The sequence below is a fragment of the Chiloscyllium punctatum genome, chromosome 2 (assembly GCF_047496795.1).
Source record: "Chiloscyllium punctatum isolate Juve2018m chromosome 2, sChiPun1.3, whole genome shotgun sequence".
In the NCBI taxonomy this organism is placed as follows: Eukaryota; Metazoa; Chordata; class Chondrichthyes; order Orectolobiformes; family Hemiscylliidae; genus Chiloscyllium; species Chiloscyllium punctatum.
The window spans coordinates 147,177,219-147,193,556 of NC_092740.1; the positions used below are offsets into that span (position 1 = coordinate 147,177,219).

General features: G+C 39.8%; 1 protein-coding gene across 5 annotated transcripts in view; it reads right to left on the reverse strand.

The window, feature by feature from the left end:
• Positions 1 to 258: 258 nt before the first annotated feature.
• Positions 259 to 16,338, reverse strand: part of rassf6 (Ras association domain family member 6) — a 74,215-nt gene continuing 58,135 nt past the window's right edge. For 4 of the 5 annotated variants that reach the window (XM_072589967.1, XM_072589959.1, XM_072589986.1 and 1 more), the window contains 5 exons: positions 11,603 to 11,704; positions 7,525 to 7,576; positions 4,691 to 4,809; positions 4,498 to 4,595; positions 259 to 1,036 (listed from right to left, as the gene is read on the reverse strand). In XM_072589967.1, the coding sequence (XP_072446068.1) occupies positions 961 to 1,036; positions 4,498 to 4,595; positions 4,691 to 4,809; positions 7,525 to 7,576; positions 11,603 to 11,704 (447 nt within the window). In that variant the 3' untranslated portion in view covers positions 259 to 960. The remainder of the gene's footprint in view (positions 1,037 to 4,497; positions 4,596 to 4,690; positions 4,810 to 7,524; positions 7,577 to 11,602; positions 11,705 to 16,338) is intronic. The other variant, XM_072589996.1, reaches the window with a different exon arrangement.

The window sequence follows — 16,338 nt, forward strand, 5'->3', positions numbered from 1 at the left end:
TTATGATCACCAATGTTCAATCTTCATTTTTAAATAAATGTTTCTTATTATAGTCTTCATTGAGGAGTTCACTTTTCATTTATGGCAGAAAAAAATGTAAACCTCAGAATATTGTGGCTTGGTTTGTGCATCCTATGTTTCAATTATTTGGTCTTATTTAAGTAATTGATCAGTAGTGCATTTAAATAAGCTGTAAGAAATATCAATTAATAAAGCAAGTTAATACAAAATGGCCACTGAATATTTTCTAAAGTTGATTTTATTTTTATCTCTGAAGGCAGCTAAATGGTAACCAGTTTATGACTCTTTGATAGTTTTTGGAAGTTTATTAAGAAAAGTAATAATGTATTTTTGAAGCAAAGTCATTGCTGTAAGTTACAACAACCTGGATTTATACGTAGTCTTTAATGTCGATAAGAATTTTAAAGCAACTCATGGACGTGGAACCAAACATAAAGTTTGTTGCTTGAGTTTCATTTGCAGCATCATTTTTAAAAAATCAAAGTCTAATTCAATTAATACATATATTATGATCAATATGACTCTAGAGCCAAGCCATCACCTCCTACTAGTTGCTGGACAAAGTGGTGTCCATGAAAAATGGCTTAAATGCAGGAACATTGTGATGAGTCTTGAATTCAGTAGGGCAGAGCAATTGAAGTCATAAGTGATTTACCCCACCATGCCCTTTTTCTGCTGTAGATACCAGCATTACAAAAGAAGAGGGTATTTGTCCAGAGGAAAGTCTGAGCCAATAGTTTCATAATTGAAATACTAAATACAAATAGTCCTAGTCCTGGTGCAGACATGATGGGTAAAGTCTATTTCTGTGCCATAAACTTTCCATCATTTTAAAATGTGACATCTCCATTAAAATGAGGCACTTATGCATTTTGTAATTGATTCCAATTGCATATCATCTCACGCAGGCATCTGATTTCTTGGTGACAGTTATGCTTCTTAAACGGAAGTTTCTGCCCTCACCATCATCCGTTTGTGCAACAGTTGGATCAAAGATTTTTTCTCCACTTTGTACCTGAAACAGAGCACAGTTAGAATTCTTGCATTAAATTAACAGCATAGACATTCTCTAGTTTTATAAATGAATCAAGTTAATACCTGTCTAAATTCTCATTTTAGCAAGAATAAAGATCAGACCCTCAGGAAAGATTGTTAATGACTGGTGCAGTTTGTTTTGGTTTCAGAAGGATCCCACCATTTCATAATGGAATGAGATCAAAACAGTGTCATACAACATAGAAGTAGACCCTTCGGTCCAACCAGTTCATGCCAACCATAATCCCAAACTAAACTCGTCCCACCTGCCTGCACTTGGTCCATATCCCTTCAAATCTTTCTATTTATGAACTAATCCAAGTGTATTTTAAACATTGTAACTGTACCTGCATCCACCACTTTCTCTGGCAGTTCATTCCACGTACAAACCACACTCAGGGTAAAAACGTTACCCTTCATGTCCTTTTTAAATCTTTCACCTGTCACTTAAAAATATGCCCCCAATTGCTGCTGAGCCAACTTCTGCCTGAAAAAATGAAAGAAATCAAAGCAGTTCCTGATCTACATAAATTAAAGCACCTTATTTATATCAGGTAATTGTAGGGACTAGGGAATCAGCAGAACTTAAATTCAGAAAGGCGGGGATAATGGAGAGAAAAACAATGTCCAATTGGGAGTGGCCTAAACTTTCTGGAGATCAGGGAAGCATTCTTATACAGTACTTCCCCCCCATACCATGGGAGATACATTCCTAAACCTACCATGGAAGCCTGAAACTACGGATAGGAGTGAACCCATTCATTTAAATGGGAAATTTGCCTTCCTAGTAGTCCCTGGTCCCTTGTTCTGGAAGGTTCCCTATAATATGTTCGGGCCGTAGCAAACCGCGGGTAACTGAAACCGTGGAAAATGATTCCACTGATACAGGGGTCGCCCTGTACTTACAGCTTCCAAAAACCTGAGTTATCCAAGATTCCTAGGAATGGCAGTCACACAGATTGTCAATCCATTCTTTTTCTCACAAAACTGAAGAGCTCCGTATTTCTCACAGAGAGATTCTGATCCAGTAGGTCTCCACAACAAAACTCCCATCTACATTTCAGAAACAATTAACTGGATATTGGGAAGTCTGGGCCATTGTATTGAATGGCTTCTTCTACTTCCTGATATCTTTCCCATTTGAATTTTACTTGTTAAAGAAACCCCACTGTGGTTTCCTCACTCAGGTTACAGTTCAACTCAAAGGTGAAATCAATGATGTCATCCAACCCTCCAGTCTGCATTGTTAAAGAAGGTGCTGTTGGTTTCAGGCAAGTGCCTTTGCTATTTGCTTGTAAGTGCCAGTTAAAGTTGAAAATAACAGGATCCTTGTATGAAATTAGCTTCCTGGACAAGTGCAGCAGTCCAGGCTTTTGGCCTTGCACAGCAGAGCCGTTGGACCCTCTAGTCCTGGTTCTAATTTAAATACAGAATTGGTAATACTGGTGGCGAACCATAACTCCCGCAAAAAAAACCACTACTTTTCATCATGAACTGAAGACAAACTCTTTTATATTTTGATATGCAGAGTTTTTGAATGGGTCAGTCATCACTCCGCAGTCTGCAGCCCTCCCGTCCAAAACAATGCTCACATCTCAAACTTTAATAATGCTCACAACCCTGATCCCCACAATGCTCACCTGTGTGACATAACTCATAGTCTCCAAACTTACCCTTACCCCAAACAATACTCACCTTTGGAATTGGAAAAGAATTTGTTGAGAGGTGAAGTGATCATTATCAAAGAGGGCTGAACAGTATTAGGAAAGTATTAGCACTGTTGTGGTTGCTGTGGTGGAGTGGTTTGACACTGATTTACTTAGACTTCCACTTCTGAGCTGACTTTATATATGCTATGAAAAGCTTTTAAAAATTCCCTATTAAAGGTACAATGTAAGTATGGGACAAATAGATCTGCTGAAATATGGCCATCTCTTTTCAATGTCACAGGAAATTATGCAGTAATCTAAGCAGTATAAAATTGGCATTAGAAGTTTAATTTCCACTGAAGGAAAATTTCCCCAAGGTCCACAGGTTCATTAATGATTTAACTGGAGTAGCAAATGAGTAACTTGTCAAAAGATTTAGACCAGGCTCCCTGGACAAATGCAACTCTACCAGACAAGTACAGTTTCTCAGGAGAAAAGCAGCCTCCGAGACAAACATAGTTTCCCTGGAGAAATGCAGACTTCCAAATGAAATGTTGACAGTTAGAACAAATGTAGAGTTCTGGAAGAGATGAAGGATCCCAAGAGAAATGTTGACTCTCCAAGTATTGCTGTTCTGAAAGGTGCAGTGTTGTTATACTGCATTGTAGATTCTATCAGAAAAGTAAGGATTCTTGCAAGTCCTTTTTCCCCATTGGTCAATCACCCTCTAACAGTACTCCAATGCTCCTTCCAGCAGTTGATACTGCTCCTCTATCTCTAACTCAAATGGAATTGCTAGAAAGGTGTCTTGTTTAAAAGTGTGTTATCAGATTTCTGTAGATTTTAGGCAATTTGAATTTTACTTCTTTACTAATATCCGTTTTAAGCTAACAAAAATCATGTCTTGCAAACCTCTCCCTCTGTATTATCCGTAGATTAGATTCCCTACAGTATGGAAACAGCCCCTTCGGCCTAACAAATCCACACCGACCCTCTGAAGAGTAATCCACCTAGACGCATTCCCCTACATTTACCCCTGACTAATGCACCTAACACTATGGGCAATTTAGCATGGCCAGTTCACCTGACCTGCACATCTTTGGATTGTGGGAGGAAACTAGAGCCCCAGAATGAAACCCACGCAGACACGGAAAGAATAGGCAAACTCCACACACAGAGTTGCCCGAGGCGGGAATCGAACCCCAGTCCCTGGCGATGTAAGGCAGCAGTGCTAACCACTGACCCATTGTGCTGCTAATGGGCAAGTTGGTGGGGGGGTGGTTAACAGTGACATTGCTGGTTAACATATTGCTGATTGGGATTCTGACAATAGCATTTGACCCCCTATCTACATATAGTCAAAGTTTCTGAGTTTCTAGTAGGACTAATCATCACATATAATGTCATCGTTCTGAAAAGCAGAACAGGAGGGCCTCCAACTCCCTCAGAGCCAGCTGTCGGAGTGAACAGGAAGTCTGACACTCCTGTTTTTATCTGTCAGCCAGGGTTCCCTGATTGGACCAGATTAATAGCCCCAATCAGGGAACTCATATTCTATAAGGTCCACCTCACTGATCTCATTACAATCAGAACACTCTGCCCCTTCCACATCCCTTAATCACTCCATTTACATTTTTTAAAAGCAGTCTTGGAATGCAACAAAAATCATCCTTGATGGTAATGGAAATGTTTACAATTACTGAAAATTTTCTTCCCCAAGTCTAGTTTGATAAGTCAGAGAAGATAGTAACAGTATTGCAACATTACAATGGAATAATCCCCACTGTCTTACCGGAGTTTGATTTTTCCAATAACTGTCTCTTCCTCCTCATTTAGTTTCTGAAGAAATGTTTTTAAAAGAGGAAGTTCAAACTTGATATACTGAGCTACCTGTCAGAGGTAATAATATAAGAGCATGAACAAAGACTTGGAATCATTGACATATTATAGAGATTTTGGGAGCTTGTTTCTAAAATTTTACTTACATCAGTGCTGATTTCTTCTGCATCCTTGTCCATCAAAAATATTTTCACGATTTTCCGTGATGGTCCATGAAGCAATCTTTCCCACAATGGAAACGCTGTATCCTTAAGCCTTTTCTTTTCTGTAAAAGACATTTACAGTTTGAGAAGTAACAAAGATGTTAAAAAATTGTCAGATTATGCTCTGACATTATCATTTATATCATGAATATGCCATTTACTATCATAAATATGCCAATTAATTAGGTCCTGAAGAATTTAATGGCAGGATCTCCATTTTATTTTGCACTATAACCTGGAGTTTTGTGATTTTTAACTTTGTACACCCAGTCCAACATCAGTACCTCCAAATCATTTTATTTTGTTCCACTTTCGGCATAGCAGAATCCACATTAGTAGGCTGACTGGCTGCCGAGTAAGAAAACTGGTGACATGAGGTTGCAGTTAAGGACCTCTGGGACAGAATTTAGTAATTCAATCAAAAAGACAGCAGAAGTGAGTATTTGGGGCTAAAGGAGGATGGGTGCGTAGAAAGAGATTGAAATCAGAAATGTGGAGATTGAAAGTTTTGTTGAGGGCCAAGGAAATAGTCTTGCTTTTTCTGGTCCATGGATTGATGTAAAAGTCACTTAACTCATTGAGCCATCAGATACTGCCTTGTTCCTACTACCAGGTTTCCTAAGCATTGGTGTCTGTTAAATTTAAATCAAATTCTAAATTGTACAATGAGAAACTAATTTAAATACGCAAATGTGTCCCACCACTTGTGGGCCATGAAACACACTACTCCGAAAATTACAAAGAGCACACATATGTTGATGTTTTGAGAACATATAATTTTTAACCAACACTGTCTAAGTGACCTCTTTTGTCTGCAAACCTGTTAAACTGCTCAGTGAGGAAGTTCTCACCAGTTGCTTTCACACTGAACAGAATCAGATCTACTGTCGCAGCTTTCCCATTCAAACCTATGTTAAAACTGCATTGAGTCCTACTACTGGTGTTAGTAGGACCCCATCTTTTGAGGTTTCCTCTTGCTTTAGATCTCATTGCAACCACCTGCAAAATCCAACAGGTCAACATGGAGAATGTTTGAGATTTGAGATGACACAAGCCTGTCCACTTTGAACTGCTCACTTGTCCAATTTCTGTTGAAAAGTATTGCCTTTATATAGCACATTGCATACTTATCACACATCTCAAAATGTGTCACAGCCAATGAAATTCCTTTTAAGTGTAGTCAGTGTTATAATATAAGAAACTCAATGGTCAGTTTGCACATGGACAGCTCCCATGAACATTAATATGATGATGACCAGATCATCTGTTTTTAATGATATTGACTGACACAAACGTTGGCCCGGACACAGAAGATAGCTCTTCTTTAAATAGTGCTCTTGATTTAACGTCTCATCGGAATGGCAACACCTCCAGCACTGCAGCAGTCTCTAACTGCAGTGGAGTGTAAACCTTGGTTATTGTGCTCAAGTCCTGGAACTGAAGAACTGAAACCGGAACATTTTGAGCCTGAGACAAGAGTGTTATCAATTGAGTCAGACCTGACGCTAGGATTAAAATTGATTCAGAGGCCTTAGGTTAATACCGTATCCAGATACTCAAGATTATACTGCAGCTTTTACTGAGATCATTGAATGACATCCTTTGAATGAGATCAAATGCAGTTATTTCACTGAGGTGCAAGTTCTGGCTTCTGAGAACCTTAAGAGCAAAACAAATTCTCATCAACCTGTTTGGACATGTTATGATAAACCTCCCGGACAGATGATACTCAAACCCAAACCTTCTGGCCTAACAATAGGGACACTGCCACTGTGCTACAAGACCCTGTGCACTTGAGAGTTACAAACAAAGTTTATCTCAGTAGTTAATTAATTGACCTTTGAATAAAATGTACATGTTTCAACCAGGAGAACATTTTTGGTCTGCCATTTGGTGATCTGCCATAAAGAAGGGAGGAATTTTAATTTTAAAGACTGTAAACATTAGCTCTTGTAACCCATCGGATTAGACTTCCTTTTCACCTGATATGGAACAGTCCTGGATTGCTTACGTGCTTCAGGCCCATTTCTTGAAAAATTCAGCAAAGGGACCTGACACCAACATATTTGTTGGAAATGTTCAGTAGGATCAGTGTTATGTGTCAAGGAGGCTAGAAGCCTGTGCACAAACTATACACTGTGTCATTAGACCTTTAGGAGTAGTGCTAAATAAGCAACCTCCAAATGTTATGCCTCCTCTGCACAGCACTGTTTGGACCAGGGCTGAAGCAAAATTGCCAACAAATATTTTTCAATATTTGACTTCCATGGCGCTCTCACCTCCCTTTGTCCAATCATTCCTGAGCCTTAGCCTTATATGTGCTTGTATCTCCTCCCACCAGACCATTGTATAATGCATAGAGCAGCCCTTCATGAGCTCTGTCATTTTGCTCCAGAACTCATAGGACATATCTCTAATCATTATCAACTGAGACTAGGTCAGTTGTGGCCAGGACCAGCAAAAGAAATGCTATAGTATTTCCTCCCATCTATTACATTAGCTGGAGGAGGATGTCCCATAAATAATGGACTATAAGGAAGGTAAACAAAGAAGAAACCCAACTCAGCAAATTAGTTTTTGATTGATTTAGCAGAATAGATTAAGGTATGTTCAACACTCGTACAATGGTGTTATTCCAGATCTAGAGGTTACTTGCAATACAGCGTCATGTTGGTCCTAGATGTTCCAGAATCAAAGAGATCGTTATTGATCCAGGTACCAGAACCCTAAAGTCAAATTAATCAAAAACAAAAAGGGATTTTTGGTGGATACCTTACCTTCATTTGCATGAACGACATACAATGCAAAATCATTTGGATCATTTTCTATCTGTTATGGAATAAAAAGGTCAACACAAAATAAGTTATAATATATTATAAATCTCATACTTTCAGGTACATTTCTGTCTGTGGTATCCGATATCCTATGTCACGTTTCTGTCACTCTGTGCTCATTTTTTCTGTTATAAATTCCTAACACAAATTTCTATTAAAAATCCGCATTCTGATTCTGATTATGTAGTGTTGACATTTGCTCAAAATGCCATGGGAGCATTTGTTTCAATAATTGCAATAATGACCAACAAGACTTCAAACAAAATATTGTTATGAAGGTGCAGGTGTGTACTGTACTTTCAAGAGAGAGGAAGCTAGCAAGGATTGAATGAACGCACAGAGTGTGCTGAACAATTTAAAAACGTAACATTTGGTTGACACAAGTAGCTGGTACTGTGTTGCCATGGTACAAAAACACATTCAAATTTGGCCAATCAGTTTAAATTATGCGCCAGAGACCAAAATCCAATCAAATTTGAATTTTACTGTTTGGGATTACATTAAACCAATGAAATGACCTGATGTTTTGGGGTATAAAACTGGACATTTTGAACAGTTAGAGGGAGAATGGCAAAGAGCACCCATGAATAAAGACTGCCAGCTGAATAGCTGTCTGAAAGGTACCTATCCATAAGAAATTTGTGCAGCAGAAGGCCGAAGCTGACCTAGAGAATTCTACAGAGTGAGTTTGATATCCGAAGATGACAACTGGGTTTGAAATTGATTTGCTGTAAATGTAAGAGGGCATTTATCAGACCAGTATTATAGAGTGGGAGGTAAAAGATAGGTTTAAGAGAAAGGAGTTGTAAATAGCTGTTGTTTTAATGTTCTTAGTTGGACTCAAAGAAAAAAATGTTAATTTTTACTTTAAACAGTGAAATCTGGGATAGTTCTTTGCCTCAAAATTTAACAGATTCGGTGCTAGGTGAGCTTCTATGTGTGGTAAAAACAATGACTGCAGATGCTGAAAATCAAATACTGGATTAGTGGTGCTGGAAGAGCACAGCAGTTCAGGCAGCATCCAACGAGCAGCGAAATCAACGTTTCGGGCAAAAGCCCTTCATCCTTTATTCCTGATGAAGGGCTTTTGCCCGAAACGTTGATTTCGCTGCTCGTTGGATGCTGCCTGAACTGCTGTGCTCTTCCAGCACCACTAATCCAGAGCTTCTCTGTGTGTCCTATTTAAATTAGCAGAGGGGTTTCCCCTGTGTTGTAACAACATATAGAATTCACAGTACTGCAACATTGTTAAATGCATCCACTGTTTTTTCATGTTTTATATAACACTCAACTTCAAGACTTGAAGGTAAAGCCTATTCTCAGAACTGATGGTTTTAACTAGACCTGTAACAGTGTCAGCTAAAGCTTTGTGCTATATATTTTTCTTTACACAAGTATTTTTTAATTACGTTAATGTAAAGAACAAATGTTAAAGTTTGTTTGAGATAAAATTCTTGTGTTGTTGTAGGACACAGAAATATTTTGCAATAATTTTAGCTCCACGGGTTGGGTATGGTGGAAGAAAATAGAGGGTGGGTGAAGGTTAAAAACAGAACCCCAACACATATCCAAAATGCTAACTTCCATTGTGAATGGAGGAAGATGTGAGGTGGAGGGCTATGAATAGTTGTGTGACTGATCTACTCCCTGGAAGACATTGCTTGCTTCAACCCTAATCTCTTTGGCATTTTAGTCTTGGGAGCTGGGCTGTTCAAGAAAACAGTGCAACTGAAGGGAAGTGTGCACAGCTGATTGAGACCTTGGTTCCTTTACAGAATAATTTGCTGTTCATGAGTAACAAGAGCATTTCCTTCCAAGGTACTTGTCAAACATCCCATGATCTAACTCCTTGATTAGCTGGCTTCACTCATTCATGACACAGCCCCAATCTTCAATCTGATGCCTGACTCCCCTTCTAATCTCCAATGTTCAGATCTGCCACCTGTGTTCTGACATCCAGCTGTCCTACACACCACATTTCTGATGTCCAGCTGTCAACCTCCCCCTCAGACCTCTGATATTCAATCATCTATACCATGACCTGAAGACTGAATTGAAAAATGTGAACCTGCATTCCTGTTACTGGGGGGACAATTGTGTTTTTGCATTTGATTCTTGTTCCCAGTGACTAGTGACTGTCATAAACCATGAAAGATCTTCTCACTCCTTCAATAATCAATGACCCTCTCCCCACAATCACTGCAGCCTCTGTGTAAAATTAAAGTCATAGAGATGTACAGCATGGAAACAGACTCTTCGGTCCACGCCAACTAGACATCCCAACACATTCTAGTCCCACCTGCCAGCACCCGGCCCATATCCCTCCAAACCCTTCCTATTCATATACCCATCCAAATGCCTCTTAAATGTTGCAATTGTACCAGCCTCCACCACATCCTCTGGCAGCTCATTCCATACACGTACCACCCTCTGTGTGAAAAAGTTGCCCCTTAAGTCTCTTTTATATCTTTCCCCTCTCACCCTAAATCTATGCCTCTAGTTCTGGACACCCCGACCCCATGGAAAAGACTTTGTCTGTTAATCCTATCCATGCCCCTCATAATTTTGTAAACTTCTATGAGGTCACCCCTCAGCCTCCGACGTTCCAGGGAAAACAGCCCCAGCCTGTTCAGCCTCTCCCTGTAGCTCAGATCCTCCAACCCTGGCAACATCCTTGTAAATCTTTTCTGAACCCTTTCAAGTTTCGCAACATCTTTCCGATAGGAAGGAGACCAGAATTGCACGCAATATTCCAACAGTGGCCTAACCAATGTCCTGTATAGCCACAACATGATCTCCCAACTCCTGTACTCAATACTCTGAACAATAAAGGAAAGCATACCAAACGTTTTCTTCACTATCCTATCTACCTGTGACTCCACTTTCAAGAAGCTATGAGCCTGCACTCCAAGGTCTCTTTGTTCAGCAACACTCCCTAGGACCTTACCATTAAGTGTATAGGTCCTGCTAAGATTTGCTTTCCCAAAATGCAGCACCTCGCATTTATCTAAGTTAAACTCCATCTGCCACTTCTCAGCCCATTGGCCCATCTGGTTCAGATCCTGTTGTAATCTGAGGTAACCCTCTTCGCTGTCCACTACACCTCCAATTTTGGTGTCATCTGCAAACTTACGAACTGTACCTCTAATGCTCGCATCCAAATAATTTATGTCAATGACAATAAGTAGAGAACCCAGCACCGATCCTTGTGGCATTCTGCTGGTCACAGGCCTCCAGTCTGAAAAACAACCCTCCACCACCACCCTCTGTCTTCTACCTTTGAGCCAGTTCTGTATCCAAATGGCTAGTTCTCCCTGTATTCCATGAGATCTAACCTTGCTAATCAGTCTCCCATGGGGAACCTTGTCGAATCCTTTACTGAAGTCCATATAGATCACATCTAATACTCTGCCCTCATCAATCCTCTTTGTTACTTCTTCAAAAAACTCAATCAAGTTTGTGAGACATGATTTCCCGCACACAAAGCTATGTTGACTATCCCGAATCAGTCCTTGCCTTTCCAAATACATGTACATCCTGTCCCTCAGGTGAGGCCATTTAGCCTTTCTCTTTTGGTTCCATCCCATAGTGGTAGTGAATCAGCTATCCTTCCACTATCACTGATGGGTTTCCCAGCATTTCCCAATAGTCTATTCTTTTGTTATGGTTCAATAATGAGACACTATGAGACCTCAATAGTGCATATCAAGTACCATTAGCACCAAGCTTTCAACCTAAAATGAAACTAAACAGTGAAGAGGCACAGTTGGTTTTGATATCATTCTTTAAGGCTACTGATGGGGGGGGGTGGGGGGGTTGACAGTGTGAATGGATTGCAGCAAGTGATGGAAAATTGAAGGGAGAATTGGAGAAATATTTGTGCATCTGGAAATGGGCAAGGAACAGGAGTGGGAGAGTGAGAATGGGGGACAGTGGGAATAATGGATAGTGAGGCTTATAGGAGTGAGACAGTGAATATGTTAGCTCACAGAGCTACTGAAAAGCTGCTTGGAGAACATACCTTAAACTTTTGTAGCAGTAATGCTATCACCTCCTGGGTTGTCATTGTGCTGTTGATTCTCACGTTAGTAATAGAGCCTTTGGTTGGTGTGAAAATAGAAGTCTGCAGAATATGAATAGGAGTTATTTTACTTTTTATGTTGTATAAAACAAAATCCCATCTCAGTTTGTTCGTCAATTCAATCCGAATTTAAATAGCCTAAATCTGAGATTGATAAAGGCGGATGTATTTGATAGTTGACCTATTTCCTGCTTCCACCGAAGCCACTCCCAGGTAAAATGTCCAAATTATTCCATCAGTTTCAGTTTTGTGAAAATGTTGAGAAGCTCTTCAATGAACACATATAAGAGTTTTAACAACATCAATAATAACAACAATAAACAAAATTACTCCTCCTACATTTAGAGGGACAAAAACAATAAATACCCAAATCATAACAAAGGGTATATAAAATCAAAAAAAGAACATTAACTGCAGTGTCAGCAATTACACTTCAGTTCCTGAAGTGCCAAAGAGTCAAAAGCCTCAGGAATTCGAATGCACTCTGTGTGAACCTTCTCCAGGGCCACTTCGATATGGAGATAGCTGTACAGAAGTGAGTGGCAGCAACTGGAGCTTGCTTTGTCTCATTTAGACCTGTGAACTGCAAGGGGCTGAAAGGTTTTCATAGATAGATGGAAATGTGGTTTTAATGTTACAATCAGATCAGCCATGAACTTATTTAATGATGGAGCAGGCACAAAGGGTGAATGATCTATTCCGGCTCCTAATTCATGTGTTCATATGTATGTCCCTTGGAAACGCCTGGGGCAGATCGATGAAGCCCAATATGCCCAATCTCCACTACTGCATATAGTCAAAATTGTAAGTGTGAGACAAAAGTGCAGCCAGAAACAGAGGAGTAGTCCCTTCAAGTAATGGACTACAAGCCACAACTTCTCATTTCCCGTGTAATTTTGAGGCAGCTATTCATCCCAGGTTGTAAAAGTTGCAGATCTGCTATGTGCAACACATTGGCCCAGAGCTAAAATTCCTTTATCATCCTTACACTCTCATTTTTTTCCCTTTCATGTGAAAGGATTGAAAAGTTGCAGCTCTGTTATGATCCGATTCATTGCTTTCATCATACCCAGTGTGGAGGCAGATAGGGGGATGGACATCTGTGGGTAGGTGTGTTCTGACCTGCTCCCTGCAAGGCACTGCTTGCTTCAAGCCCAATCTCTCTTTGGCAATCTAATCCTGAAAGTTGTGTATTTCAAACTTCAGGAAACAGAGCAGCTGAAGATAGGTTGCACAACTCAATGGAACCTAAGTTCCTTTCCAGTCATGCTTATCGTCCACGAGTAACAAGAGTGTTTCCCCCAAAGCATCACTGTCTGGGTCAAACTGTCTTTGCTAAGGTATGGTGTCAATAAATAGTACAGACTCACTTTTTACACAGGACCCTTTGTGGAAACATGTTTCAATCGGGTTAAATCATTTTAATTTTGACTATTGAGAAATTAAACTTAATCTGTTTTAAATACTGTCAGCTTTAGAATTTCAGCTCCGATCTCCACACCATTTTCTGAAAGAAGAATCTGGAAATTGTCTTTTGTCAGCAGTCTCCTCACTTTTCTCATGTTTCCTGTCAGATTTTGCTGTAGGCAATTGCAAGATAATTCCTGGGCTTCTAAATTGTTTATTCTTCCACACTGAAGACTGGTCAGTTTCACCATTCCAGCAGGTATAGTAAATGCAGCATGAGTTTTGGAGGTTATGCCACTGTGTCTCACTTGGGCTGCCTGTAAGAACTTAATGACAGGTAGTTGCACTCAAACAGCGGCTTGAACAACCCAAAATAGCTGACCTACTTAATAAGGTTTAAGTGGCACCTATGTAATTGATGCCAATGGAATGGGAAATAGCTAGATGTATATAGGCAGCTGTTCGGAATAAACAGGAACAGTACAAGTCATGGGGACTATTTGTTCATCAAATATTTTTATATTTTAATCTAGGATCCTTTGCCCTTTCTGAAGGATATATACAATTAATCCTGTGTGAATTTCATGACTGCCCTCTCCACCACTGACAGCATTTTGAAAGTTTACCCAATTCTTCTGATTATAATTTTCAAATAAACACTGCAAGTAGTATTTTATTTAGCATAATTTACAGCTGAAATGTTTGAATCTGTAACATGTTACATTTAAGTTTTAGGGAGTCATCGAGTCAAACAGCATAGAACCAGACCCTTCAATCCAACTAGTTCATGCCTACCATGTTCCCAAACCAAACTAGTCCCACTTGCCTGCTTTTGACCCATATCCCTCCAAACAATTTCTATTAATGTACCTATCCAACTGTCTTTTAAATGTAACTGTACCTGCATCCACCACTTCCTCTGGCAGTTCATTTCACATATGAACAACTCTCTGTGTAAAAACATTGCCCCTCATGTCCTTTTTAAATCTTTCTCCACTCACCTTAAAAATATGCCTCCTAGTTTTGAACTCTTCCACGCTTGGGAAAAGACCCTTGCTATTCATCTTATCTATGGCCATCATGATTTTATAAACCTCTATGAGGTCACCCTTCAAATTCCTACATTTCAGTGACAAAAGTCCCATCCTATCCAACCTATCTTCATAACTCAAACTTTTCATTCCTGGCAACATCCTGGTAAATCTTTTCTGAACCCTCTCCAATTTAATAATATTTTCTTGTAGCAGGGCAACCAGAATTGTACACAGAAGAGGCCTCACGAACGTTCTGCACAGCCTCAAAAAATAGCATCCCAACTCCGATATTCAAAGGACTGAGCAATGAAGGCAAGCATGCTAAATGCCTTCTTAACCACCCAGTCTACATGTGATGCAAATTTCAAAGAATTATGTACCAGAACCCTAGGTCTCTGTTTTACAACACTACCCAAGACCCTACTATTAATTGTATAAGTCCTGCCCTTGTTTGTTCACAGCACCTCGTATTTATCCAAATTAAACTCCATCATGCACTCCTCAGCCCATTGATCCAACTGATCAACATCTCTTTTAATCTTAGATAATCTTCTTCACTGTCCGCTATACCATTAATTTTGGTGTTATCCGCATATCTACTAACAATGGTAAAAACAATAACTGCAGATGCTGGAAACCAGAGTCTAGATAGAGTGGTGCTGGAAAAGCACAGCAGTTCGGGCAACATCCGAGGAGCAATAAAATCGACGTTTCAGGCAAAAGCCCTTCATGAGGAATACAGGCAGAGAGCCTGAAGGGTTCCACGTGGTAGACTAATTCGTAGAGTTAGATCACGTGGGATTCATGGAGAGCTTGCCAGTTGGATAAATGCCATTTATCTCTCCACCCTTCAGGCTCTCTGCCTGTATTCCTGATGAAGGTCTTTTGCCCGAAACGTTGATTTTACTGCTCCTCAGATGTTGCCCGAACTGCTGTGCTTTTCCAGCACCACTCTAATCTATCTACTAACAATGCCTCCTAAATTCTCATACAAAATGTTTCTATAAATGACAAACAAAAATGGACCCAGTGCCAACCCCTGTGTAACACCACTGAGTCACAGGCTTCCAGTCTGAAAAACAACCCTCCACCACTACCCTCTGTCTCCTCTATCAAGCCAATTTTGTTTCCAATTGGCAAGCTCTCCATGAATCCCATGTGATCTAACTCTATGAATTAGTCTACCATGCGGAACCTTGACAAAGGCTTGATGAACAAAGTCCTATCTCAATTTGTGTTGTAAACTGCACCGCCCAATAAACAGTGTCATTTGATCAGCGTTGTTACGTTACAAAGTGCACCTCAATCATCAAGAGTAGAATTAACACATGCCAGCCTCCACAATCAATGAGCAGAGTTGATGTTAGCACTTAATATTTGCTCCCATGAGATATCAGTAATTATTAATGTCAGGAATGCTTTGCAGTACATTTTTGTCAATTGGTCTCAAGGAGAATATAAGTCCACTTAGATATGCTTATATCTATAATGCGATAAAAAAAGTTTAGGCATAGCATGCCCTTCCATTGTCACACACCCTTCCCATCACATTTTCTGTTTATCACACTTTTGTTGATAACACCTTTCTATTATTACAAAGCAAAGAGAAAAAAAAATCCTTCAAGTTTGGGTTGTGTGAAACATTAAAATGTTAACATTTTAAAGCTCATTCCAATAGGCTTGAAATCCATCTATTTCCAGTTTTAATGGAAACATGAAGGAACAGTGGTGACCAAAATACTTGAAAGAGATGGGCCACTCAATAAAATGTTTTAATAAGGCTTTGTGTCACACATTTTATCTATTCATGCTTAACCTAAAGTGATAGGTTTTCCTGCACCAAAAATGAGGACTGGCTATCTATAAACCACTCCTGCAATAATCCAGCTGCTAAACACACTCCTCCTAAAACTGCAGTTGGATATCTCCCACCTAAGCAGCCATGATTTTACCTCACATTTGTAATATTCACCAGATCCTTTTGCTCTCTACCCTGCCTTATTTCCTCCAGTCTGACCCCTGGCTTTTCTGTCCTCATCATTGGCCTTTCGTAATTCACCTCCAACCATTCAAATCCCTTTTCCATAGTATATCTGATCCCACTATATGGCTTTTTCAATCCCACACACTGGTTTTTCCAATCTCTGAGCATGGTTCTCTGATATTTTCACACCTTCACTTCAAACTCTTCCCCCAGTCTTTCAGATTTTCCTGTCACCTGTTTCATTTCCTGCA